The sequence below is a fragment of the Rutilus rutilus genome (assembly GCF_951802725.1).
Source record: "Rutilus rutilus genome assembly, chromosome: 6".
NCBI lineage: Eukaryota > Metazoa > Chordata > Actinopteri > Cypriniformes > Leuciscidae > Rutilus > Rutilus rutilus.
The window spans coordinates 32015430-32027737 of NC_140214.1; the positions used below are offsets into that span (position 1 = coordinate 32015430).

The 12308-nt window shown below is 38.1% G+C and overlaps 1 protein-coding gene across 2 annotated transcripts; it reads right to left on the reverse strand.

The window, feature by feature from the left end:
* Positions 1 to 7044: 7044 nt before the first annotated feature.
* Positions 7045 to 11288, reverse strand: adipoqb (adiponectin, C1Q and collagen domain containing, b). 2 transcript variants are annotated; one of them, XR_014627607.1, is made up of 4 exons: positions 11176 to 11288; positions 10574 to 10869; positions 8600 to 9925; positions 8290 to 8500 (listed from the first exon to the last, which is right to left on the reverse strand). XR_014627607.1 is itself a non-coding variant. In XM_084411013.1 (3 exons), exons 2-3 carry the CDS (start codon positions 10866 to 10868, stop codon positions 9387 to 9389), a joined length of 834 nt encoding a protein of 277 aa, XP_084267139.1. In that variant the 5' UTR covers position 10869; positions 11176 to 11288; the 3' UTR covers positions 7045 to 9386. The 2 variants fall into 2 exon arrangements, 1 of the variants encoding a protein (XP_084267139.1); XM_084411013.1 differs by having other exon boundaries at positions 7045 to 9925.
* Positions 11289 to 12308: the final 1020 nt, after the last annotated feature.

Below are 12308 nucleotides of genomic sequence, written 5' to 3' on the forward strand. Positions count from 1 at the left end.
GTCCGATCAGTCTGAAAAGATATAGCATACCAAGTCAGATCAGTTTGAGTGTCTGAGCCGAGTTTGGAGTATGTAGAGTTAAAGCTCTAGGAGGAGTTTGATATAGATTTTTTTAGGGTCAGAAGAATAATAATAACTAGATGCGAAAGTTCGTCGAGACAAACTTTAAGTTGGCTTGAGAAAGTTTGGAGCAGAAACTTTTTTGCTAGGTGGTTGCTAGGATGTTATGGGTGGATGCTATGGTGTTGCTAGGGTATTTTGGGCGGTTGCTAGGGTGTTCTGGGTGGTTGCTAGGCGGTTGCTAGGGTGTTATGAGTGGTTACTAGGATGTTTTGGGTGGTTGCTAGGGTGTTGCTAGGGTATTTTGGGTGGTTACTAGGGTGTTCTAGGTGGTTGCTAGGCGGTTGCTAGGATATTTTGGGTGGTTGCTAGGGTCTTTTGGGTGGTTGCTAGGCGGTTGCTAGGGTATTTTAGGTGGTTGCTAGGATATTTTGGGTGGTTGCTAGGTGGTTGCTAGGGTGTCCTGGGTGGTTGCTAAGGTCTTTTGGGTGGTTGCTAGGCAGTTGCTAGGGTTTTCTGGGTGGTTGCTAGGCTGTTTTGGGTGGTTGCTAGGCGGTTGCTAGGATATTTCTGATGGTTGCTAGGGTCTTTTGGGTGGTTGCTAGGCGGTTGCTAGGATTTTTTGGGTGGTTGCTAGGGTCTTTTGGGTGGTTGCTAGGCGGTTGCTAGGGTATTTTAGGTGGTTGCTAGGATCTTTTGGGTGGTTGCTAGGCGGTTGCTAGGGTCTTTTGGGTGGTTGCTAGGATATTTTAGGTGGTTGCTAGGCAGTTGCTAGGGTTTTCTGGGTGGTTGCTAGGATATTTCTGATGGTTGCTAGGGTCTTTTGGGTGGTTGCTAGGCGGTTGCTAGGATTTTTTGGGTGGTTGCTAGGGTCTTTTGGGTGGTTGCTAGGCGGTTGCTAGGGTATTTTAGGTGGTTGCTAGGGTCTTTTGGGTGGTTGCTAGGCGGTTGCTAGGGTCTTTTGGGTGGTTGCTAGGATATTTTAGGTGGTTGCTAGGGTCTTTTGGGTGGTTGCTAGGCGGTTGCTAGGGTCTTTTGGGTGGTTGCTAGGCGGTTGCTAGGGTGTTTTGGGTGGTTGCTAGGATGTTTTGGGTGGTTGCTAGGGTCTTTTGGGTGGTTGCTAGGCGGTTGCTAGGGTGTTTTGGGTGGTTGCTAGGATATTTTGGGTGGTTGCTAGGGTCTTTTGGGTGGTTGGTAGGCGATTGCTAGGGTGTTTTGGGTGGTTGCTAGGATATTTTGGGTGGTTGCTAGGGTGTTTTGGGTGGTTGCTAGGCGGTTGTTAGGGTGTTTTGGGTGGTTGCTAGGGTATTTTGGGTGGTTGCTAGGGTCTTTTGGGTGGTTGCTAGGCGGTTGCTAGGGTCTTTTGGGTGGTTGCTAGGCGGTTGCTAGGTCTTTTGGGTGGTTGCTAGGATATTTTGGGTGGTTGCTAGGGTCTTTTGGGTGGTTGCTAGGGTGTTCTGGGTGGTTGCTAGGCGGTTGGTAGGGTGTTCTGGGTGGTTGCTAGGGTCTTTTGGGTAGTTGCTAGGCGGTTGCTAGGATATTTTGGGTAGTTGCTAGGGTCTTTTGGGTGGTTGCTAGGATATTTTCGGTGGTTGCTAGGGTCTTTTGGGTGGTTGCTAGGCGGTTGCTAGGGTATTTTGGGTGGTTGCTAGGATATTTTTAGTGGTTGCTAGGGTCTTTTGGGTGGTTGCTAGGATATTTTGGGTGGTTGCTAGGTGGTTGCTAGGGTCTTTTGGGTGGTTGCTAGGTGGTTGCTAGGGTGTTATGGGTGGTTGCTAGGTGTTGCTAGGCGGTTGCTAAGGTATTCAGGGTGGTTGATATGGTGTTACTAGGTGGCTGGTAGTTGTCAGAGATGGTTACTATGGAGTTTTTATAGAGTTCTTAGCATGATCTTGGCATGATTTAACACTTAACTAATCACTATTAGCATGTAGCTATTCACTGCTAGCATGTGTAGTTTGTTGGAAGTGATGTTTGCTAGCATGAGTCAAAAGAGCCAAACCTCATCTCTATACGATGTTCTGATACAGATATATAGGTCTTACAAAACGGTTGCTAGGGTACTCGAGTTTGGTTGCTATGGAGTTGCTTGGGAGCTGGAAGATTTAAACTTAACAAGTTTATAGTGGTTTGAAGTTTACAGTAGTTTACAGTAGTTTGAAGTTTGACAGATAGATAAATAAGTTAGATAGACACACACACACACACACACACACACAAACAAACACACAAACACACACACACACACACACCCACTAACTCGCTCACACACTCACTCATAAACTCAGTGTGTGTGTCTGAGTTTAGAGTTTATAAGTGTATAAATTGATGAGTTTATAAGTGTATGAGTTCTTGAGTTTTGAGTTTATAAGTTTAAATCAGTTTAGAGTTTATAAGTTTAAATGAGATTAAGAGTTCAGAGTTTATTAATTTATGAGTTTAAGAGTTCATAAGTTTATGAATTCATGAGTTTATAAGTTAATTAGTTTATAAGTGTTTATAGTTTAGAGTTTATTAGTTTAAATGAGTCTCAATGGCTCATATAGTATATAGAACGGCAGTTTGGTTTAGTCTTCAAGGTGTTTAGATTTAAATTTTTGTCGGTTTGAATTTTTTAGAACTCCCCAATGTAAGTCAATGGAGTTTTTGAATGAGTTTTTTCGAGTTTTGATCGTCATTTTTAGGAAAACCGTAAGTCCGATCAGTCTGAAAAGATATAGCATACCGAGTCAGATCAGTTTGAGTGTCTGAGCCGAGTTTGGAGTATGTAGGGTTAAAGCTCTAGGACGAGTTTGATATAGATTTTTTTAGGGTCAGAAGAATAATAATAATAAGTTTAAATAGGATTTCAATATGTTGGCTTTCTCAAGCCAACTTAATAAGTTTAAATAGGATTTCAATATGTTGGCTTTCTCAAGCCAACTTAATAAGTTTAAATAGGATTTCAATATGTTGGCTTTCTCAAGCCAACTTAATAAGTTTAAATAGGATTTCAATATGTTGGCTTTCTCAAGCCAACTTAATAATAATAAGTTTAAATAGGATTTCAATATGTTGGCTCTCTCAAGCCAACTTAATAATAATAATAATAAGTTTAAATAGGATTTCAATATGTTGGCTCTCTCAAGCCAACTTAATAATAATAATAATAAGTTTAAATAGGATTTCAATATGTTGGCTCTCTCAAGCCAACTTAATAAGTTTAAATAGGATTTCAATATGTTGGCTCTCTCAAGCCAACTTAATAAATATTTAAATATTTCTATATTTTTTTTATATATATTAAATTACAATTTTAACATATTAAATTACTATTTTAATATATTAAATAATATAAAAATATTTTAATATAATTTAAAATGTCATTTATTCACTGTAAAAAAAAAAATTACATCCCCAAGTCAAAAATTTCAAGTGACCGATAACATCTAAATTTTTCAATTAGTCTGACGTATTATTTCTCATTGAGCCAATGTTACAGTAACAGACTATTGCAACAAGAATTTCACTTGGGCCAATTGAAAAATTTAGATGTTATCGGTCACTTGAAATTTTTGATTTGGGAGGGTTAGAAATTTTTTACAGTGTTCTTGTATATGGCAAAGCTGAATTTTCAGTCACATGATCCTTCAGAAATCATTCTAATGTGCTGATTTGCTGCTCAAGAAACATTTCTGATTATTATCAATGTTGAAAAAAAAATTTCTTATTATTATCAATGTTGTTCTGTTTTATAGTTTTGTGATTCTGTTTGTGAAATTATGCTGTCCTGGTGTCTTCATCTGCTCCCTCTGTATGTCGCTCGCAAACAAATATCAATGATAATATTGTGGTCAATAAAACAAAATGCATTTGATTATAATTGACATGACAATGTGTAAAAAACTAAAGTAGCCTAAATTCACGTTTATTTTTACGTATCTGTCAGTCTGAGGTGTCATTGCCAACACGTGTCACGTCCTCATGTCTTGCTTCACTGCTTTGGAGTGTGTGTGTGTGTGTGTGTGTGTGTGTGTGTGTGTGTGTTTCAAGGTCACAAACTGGTCCAGACATGAGGGGGATTTCTAATCAGCACTACTCATATTACACCAGTATATCATTTCAGACACATCCCGCACATTAATATTTCAATGTTCAATCATTTATTTGTATAGTCATATCGATATACTATACACTAAAAATCACTAAATAATAATACAACATTTACATTTTGCATTTAAACAATCCCAGTTAATCCCAGTTAATGCAATCAAGAAACAGAAATGCAAATAAACAGAAATTCTTATTAAAATCTTACTAAATCAAAATAATACACTGAGTAAAGAGAATAACTCAAAAATTAAAGTCATCATCATTTAATTACCCTCATGTTCTTCCAAACTATACATGACTTAATTTTCTCAGAGGGATTTTGAAGTACTGGTATGTACTAATTGTTTTTTGATGCGATTTAAGAACAAAGAGTGCAGCTTTCAAAATTTAAAAAAAATTAAAAATAATAAAAAAACATTATTGTAATTGCATGGAAGAGACTGACAAGTAAATTCTGATTTTCTCTTTTTATGTCCCACAGAAGAAATAAAGAAAAACAAGTTTGGAACAATATGAGAGAGAGAGAGAGAGAGAGAGAGAGAGAGAGAGAGAGAGAGAGAGAGAGAGAGAGAGAGAGAGAGAGAGAGAGAGAGAGAGAGAGAGAGAGAGAGAGAGAGAGAGAGAGAGAGAGAGAGAGAGAGAGAGAGAGAGAGAGAGAGAGAGAGAGAGAGAGAGAGAGAGAGAGAGAGAGAGAGAGTAATGATGACAGGAAATTAAATTATAGGTAAATTGACTCTTTAAGCAAAGTTAAATTCATCTTGCGAATTAGAGCCAGGTCTTAGAAAGTGATCTTGTTGCTCCCCAGTGTTCCCATCAATTAAACTAAAAATACACTCATTAAATTAGACCATGCCATGCAACAACTGCTAGGGCTGGACTGTGGCCAATGGAAGACTCTTAACAATCCATTCACTGCATGCAGGCCAATACAGATTTGACTGCAACACTGGATGTGTATTACAGTTTTTCACAATTGCTAAAACACTAAACCCTATTCTCTGAACCAAATTCTCAGTGGCCCAAACCAATTTGTTGAATAAATCACTCCTGCAAAACCTTAAACAAGTGGAGGCAGTTAAACACCTTTTGCAAATATCATGCACACTTTTTGCAAAACTCTAAACATTCTCACTCTCTAAAACACATTTTGCTCTGTAATATTAAACACAACTACAACACAGCTGTTATCGTTTACACACAACGACTAAAACATTGTTCACACTTGTTTCTAATGATGTGATCAAAGCAACTGTACAAACTTTAAAGGGATACTCCACTTTTTTTTGGAAATAGGCTCATTTTACAACTCCCCCAGAGTTAAACAGTTGAGTTTTACCGTTTTCGAATCTTAGTACACGATGTAACTACAGAAGAGTCACGTTTTAAATAGGAAAAATATCAACTTTTTTTGAGAGAGATGCTAATGGTCTTGTCCGATTCAATGATCTATGCTAAGCTATGCTAAAAGTGGTACCGCCAGACCCGGAGTTCGGCTGAATGGATTCGAAAACGGTAAAACTCAACTGTTTAACTCTGAGGGAGTTGTAAAATGAGCCTATTTCCAAAAAAAGTGGAGTATCCCTTTAAGCCAGCTCAGAGTGCAAATGTGGCACAAGTGCACTGAATGATGATACCAACAATGGATGGAAACAAACTGAGAGGGAGTGGAGGAAGTTTAAGAGATGGTGGACAAGGAGGTCGAGTGTATTGTAAGATGCTTTTCATTAAACAAAAAAAAAAAATGACCTTTTGGGCTTTTGAATTTGGACTATTGCATTTTTACAGTATGCAAGTTCTGAATATCCAGACATTCAATGCTATACTATATTCAAAACAATATCATACTTGCTGTAGCCTACATACAGTATACAATATGTTCACTGTACTATACTTTTTTTTATGTAGTTGCAAAATGTATACTAAATACAATATAATTTCCCCCCGTAACCATGCTCTAGAGCAGTGGTTCTCAAACCTGTCCTGGCGTACCCCCAACACTGCACGTTTTCTTTGTCTCCCTAATAAAACACACCTGATTCAACTCATCAGCTCATTCACCCATGTTATAATGAGCTGATGAATTGAATCAGGTGTGTTTGATTAGGGCGACAAAGAAAACGTGCAGTGTTGGGGGTACGCCAGGACAGGTTTGAGAACCACTGCTCTAGAGGATGTCTAATGAATGATCTGTAGTGTTTATATATTGATTGGCTGTGTATCTGAAAGCATTGTTTGATTTTCAGTAAAGGTGAAATAGTTTTGAGGCGATTTGTTATTTGAGGGGACAGCCATTTGTAGCGGTATCAGAAACCATAGTGAACATTTCTGAGTGCACTCATTTCCAAAAGTTGTTATATTTCATTTGAATTAGCCTACAAGTTTAACAGTTTAATGTGTTTAAAAAATAGCAATGTTGGCATACTAAATTAATTAATAAATAAACAGCTATACATACATGTATGCATACACACTGAGCGCGACGCGATAAAGCTAAGCAAATCGCTGACAAACTGAGCTACAGCAACAGCTGTCATACAGCTGTCAGCAACAGCAACATAGTGTCGGTCCAGATCCGGGCCACAGCTGGTATGCATGGAATTCACATGTAACAGATGTGGCCCGGATCTGGGCGACACTATGTTGCTTTCTGGGATGATTGACAGCTCTAGAGCGAATGAGTTCTTTGACACATAACTGACACAGACGGAAGAAAACAGCGCTCTCTACATTGTTTCAAGCTCTTTAGATCGCATAATTCAGTGGAAAATTAATAGAAAATGATCATCTGTATAAAGAATATGTGAGAATAAATATGTTCTCAGACACCAATGATTAAGATAACTCAACATCCATTCTCTTCTCTCTTCTAGAAATTATTTTTCTTCTGTGTTTCAAAACAGCGGCACCACTCTAACACTTTTGTGCAACAGCAGCGGCTCGGGTAAGCTCAAATCTAATTGGACGTCTCGTTTTATCGCGGGCCGATGGGGGAAAACACTAGCCAAAAAAATAAAAAAAGAATCCACCTGGTGTGAATAGCTCTTAGGGATCTATTGTTTCGACTTAAGAGAGTCATCGCGACATACATTCACGCTGTTTAATCACTTTTAGTGTGAACGGACCTTAACTCTCATTAGAGTATTAGTTCAGTACTAGTAGACTGTTAGGAGTCGGGTTAGTAGAGTAAGTTGACATGTACTTGCAAAGTTACTTATACTAAGTAGAATGTCTGTTGGGGAACCATCAAAATAAAGTTTTATTAAGCAGACAGTCTAGTAATAATCAACTAATCCTCTCATGAGACTTAAGCCCTATTCATATTGCTAAAACAATAAACCCTATAAGTAATATGTACACACACAGCTTTCCTGTAGCTCAAACAGTAGAGTGCTGGCACTTGCAATGCCAAGGTCATGGGTTTGATTCCCAGGGAAAGCAAGAACTGATAAGAATGTTAATGTGTACCTTAAAATGCAATGTAAGTTGCTTTGGATAAAAGCGTCTGCCAAATGCATAAATGTAAATCACACTGGATTAGTATTATCTGGGGACCTCGCGTGATTTAGAAATGACCCCCACATCTGAATTTCGTGTGGCGCATTTGCACGGGATAAGCGAAGCCTGAGATTTTACTCAAATTTACTGACTTATCTCCCGGATGATGTCATGGAAATGTTATTAAGCTATTGCTTGGAAATGTTATTAAGCTATTGCTTGGAAATGTCTTGTCGTTATAGGTCTAGCGAGCCCGATCTCACGGGAAAACGTACAAATTCTACGAGGTGGCTTATTCGTACGAATTCATACGACCTGACTCGTACGAATTAGTACGTTTTTTGCAAAATCGTACATATTTTACGAATTGGCCAATTCGTATGAATTCATACGAATGACCTACCCCTGACCCTGCCCCTAAACCTACCCATCACGTGGGTTTAGACAAATCGTACAAATTCGTACGAGTGAGGTCGTACGAATTAGTACGAATTAGCCAACTTTTTATCATTCGTACGAATTCGTACGAATTGGTCGTGAGATAGCGTTGGTCTAGCTGTATGATATATCATAAACAGAAGAATGCTCCTTACCACATGCTGTTATGTCATTCATCTCCATCTATTCATTCTTTTTGTTTTTGCTCTTCTGATGATTTTCAGCTTTCTTTTTCTGCAAATAGTATAGTTGTATGGTGTATAGCGATATGACCCAGCACCCAAAATACTATCAAAACACTCCAACACAGCCTCCATTCTTCGCGAAAGATAGATAAAAAAGTGCACAGGAAACCCAAACCTTGAAAAAATGATAAACGACCTACCAAATCACAGAGTTGCTGATTCGCACGGGACTAATGTTATCACAGGACCTCGGTGTTCGGCGAAATATGGTGGGTCATTTGCGGGGGAATTTTTTTACTTTACAAATTATAGACATGGCCGATTCGCACGGGATTAAGATCACAGACAACCCCCGCAATTATTACAAATCACTAGAGGTCACCAGGTAATACTTATCCCGTGCGAATAGGGCTATAATTGGCATGTAGGTGCAATGTTCCTTTTAGTCTAAAGAGAACCATCTAAATAAAGTGTTACCCAATATAATTACTGAAAATCACTGTCCAAGGTACAGCTGAGTTCTTAGTGCTAAATTACAAGCATGGAAGTTTATGAAACATTTCAAAACATTTCCACTTGGTCTGGTAACAATACTTTTGTTTGTTTTTTTTTTACTTAGATTTTACGAGGGTTACCCAGAGCCTCTATAAACTCGACAACTCATCAACAATTTTTCAATTTCGAGTCATTTGGCACTCGGTTACTATGGAAAAGCAGAGACTCTTTAATATTCACATCATCACACAAGCATTATATAAAGAAAAAAAAGCAGATTCATTATATCTGAAGATCTGTAGACATATCAATACAAATGATTTCAAATGTCATGCAAACTGAAGCATATCTCCCACTTGCTGCATCGGGGGAGTTAAAAAGCACTTACTAAAAATAGCCAAACAAATTAATTTTACAGGAGTTTGACACTCAGCTCCTGGAGGGCCACAGTCTTGCAGAGTTTGGTCCCAACCCTGCGTCAACACATATATCTGTAGTTTTTAAATAAGCCTGAAGGACTTGATTATCTAGATCAGCTGTGTTTCTTTAGGGTTGAAGCTAAACTCTCCAGGGCTGTGACCCAAAAGGAACTGAGTCTGACACCCCTGATTTAGGACCTTGTCAACGTCTCTGTGCAGGAGTAGGAATAGCAGGATACAGGAGAAAACCAGAAAAGGTGGAGTCGTTGGTATTATCTGCATACACTCCCCCAAAGCTCTCGTCTCCATAGACCTGCAACCATACCTCATCTTCTGCCTCTAAACGCAAGATAACAGAACCTGATGCCTGGTCCACATTGCTTTCCTGGTACTGGTCATAGGTAAACATGATAGCCTTGTCATTCTTGTAGAGACCGACTTTAGCGTCTTTAGTGTAGACGGTCAGATGATAAGTGAAGAAGTACACCCCTGGCAGAACGCAGCGGAACTTTCCGGACACATCATCATAGTGGTGCTGGTCATTGTAGAAGAACTTGTTGAAGCGGATTGGCACGTTGGTGGCGGGAACAAGTTCTTTTAGACCTACGCTAAAGGCTGAATGGTAAGACAAGGCACTGTCCCCGCGGGCTCCTTTCAGACCTGGGTTCCCAGGAAAGCCTCTTGGTCCAGCTGGACCGACATCCCCTTTCTGTCCAGGATCTCCTTTCTCACCTGCTTCACCTACAAAAAAAACAGAAACAATATGTACTGTTGCTGGTGTACAACTGGATGAACTGGATTGTGACAGCAGAACAGCAGAACATTCATATGTACCGCTGGTTCAACTAGACAAAGTTAGTGTAAATAGCCTTTGCCAATAAAGTGGGCTATTTTGCACTTAGCTTACAGTAAATAGACTCTGTACATGACAAATAAAGCTTACATTGATTAATTTACACGGTTTCTTTTAAGATCTTTGTAAATTAAATAAATTCAGTTGATTCACTTGCATTAATAAAATCTGTCTTGACTTGACTTGTAAATTTGTTCATAATTTTTTTTTTTATATATATATTTTCATAAAAATCTCAATCTCTTTTAAGGAGTAAATCGAACATGTTTGGTGTGATTGGCTGTCCGTTATATCAGAAACTCTGGAGTTGACAGAGAATGTTTAAAGTGAGTGTTGTGAAACCCAGGTGTTTGATCTAAACCAGGTTGGATTTGTTTGGTTTTGTAAACTCTCAACCAACTCTGAAACTCAGAGTTTGTTCAACTAGCTTTTTAAAACAAGCCATTGGTGAGGTCATCATAGACGGAATGGGATTTCAGAGGTGAAGTTCCAAAGATAGCAAAGTTCCAAACTGTGTAAAGAGAGTTTACTCTAACCTTTATCTCCTTTCTCGCCCCTCGGTCCATCATGTCCATCTCTGCCGTCTCTCCCAGGTTTTCCACTGTGCCCAGGTGTGCCAGGAACGCCTCCCATCCACATGGCACATGGCTGTCTATCATCAGGTTGACTGACATCTGTCCCCGGACCCTCAGGCTCTTCCAGCTCCTCTCCTCCCTCCTCGGCCCCTTCATCCATTGATATTTGCTCCAAATCGTCCTCTAATAGGTCTTGACCTTGACCAAGTCGTCCAATGAGAAGGATTCCCAATAAGATCTTCCAGAGTAGAGTCATACTGATGTCAAAAAAATATTCAAGAATTTAAAAGCCATGTTATCCTGCTACAAAAACTATGTATAATACGTCTTATATGCCACTTGAGATGTCACACTTCACAATTTGTAAATTGTTTGACTTCTTGTTATGAAGATTGTACAACACAATATTATAACCTAATCCCTAATCTAAACTGCTTGAAGAAATTGGCTTTGGAAATGCCAAAACATTTTAGTGCCATGTCAAACCAAACATGTTTGACCTTTTATTTACTGATATAGAGGCATTTTATTAAAGCAATGTTATGATAAACAGTCTTTCTTACCTGGTCTGTATGTTCGTGTTTGTCCCTAAAGCACAGAACAGTAAGAACAACCACTGAGCGACACAAGTGCCTTTGTTGGAAATGTACTGACATCACTGAGGGCTTTCTGAACTATATTTATCCAAGTCTAAATGTATTTATGGCTTGTTGAACAGCAGGCCACTTAATTCAATCTGATTCTAGTCTGACATAAAGAAGGGCTTCTTTTCTGTTATATTTATTAACACTGGTAACACTTTACAATGAGGTTAATAAGTTAACATTAGTTAGTGTATTAACTAACATGAAATAAAAATAAGCAATACATTTGTTACAGTATTTATTAATCTTTGTAAATGTTAGTTAATAAATATCCAGCTGTTCATTGTTTGTTCATGTTAGTTCACAGTGCATTAACTAATGTCAGTTCATGTTAACTAGTAGTTAACTAATGTTAACTAATGAACCTTATTGTAAAGTGTTACCATTTATATTATCGACTTATTGAGTGTCATGTCAAGTTTTCCTTTATCCTTTATTAAAATTTTATGACACAGCACTGAACTTGCGTTCAACAATTCTCAAAACCATTGTCTTTTCATGAACAAAATATAGAAAATAAGAGTCTAAATGAAATAATAAGTAATAATTTTTGTTTATATTTACAGAAGTGTTGTGCATTTAATGACTTTACTAAATTGTAACTAAAAGCTTCATTTAGTTTCCTCAAAACAGACTGTTCTGTCACATTCAGAAAGTTTGGTTGGTAAAAACCAACCAGATGGGGGCAGTGCTTGTTCATCTGGTGTACTTTTATACACAATCTCCTGTACATTATCAACCATTACCTTCTCTATCCCTTAAAAAAGCATTACAGAAAACTAGTGATTTACATTTAATTTTACAGATGTAAATTCTAGCTTTGATCGGCTAGTACACCATATGTTCAAAAGCTTGCAGACTTGTACATCTAATGAAGTTATTAATAAAGCATCGAATCTGCATTGTAACTCACTTATGGCACCAAATATAATTCCCCTTTTTTATTATTTAAGTTATTTGTCTAAATATAAAATAATGGAAGCATACAATGTATGCACTCAGTGCTTTTGTCTTCTTAATAGCTTTAAAAGTGTTTTAATAGCTTCTTTTTT

Bases quoted from the DNA above. Each gene is read 5' to 3' on its own strand.
- adipoqb (XM_084411013.1), bottom strand. From the start codon at position 10,868: ATGACTCTACTCTGGAAGATCTTATTGGGAATCCTTCTCATTGGACGA. The intron at 9,926-10,573 runs GTTAGAGTAAAC...TTTTTTTTGTAG, and splicing joins GGGCGAGAAAGGAGATAAAG to GTGAAGCAGGTGAGAAAGGA.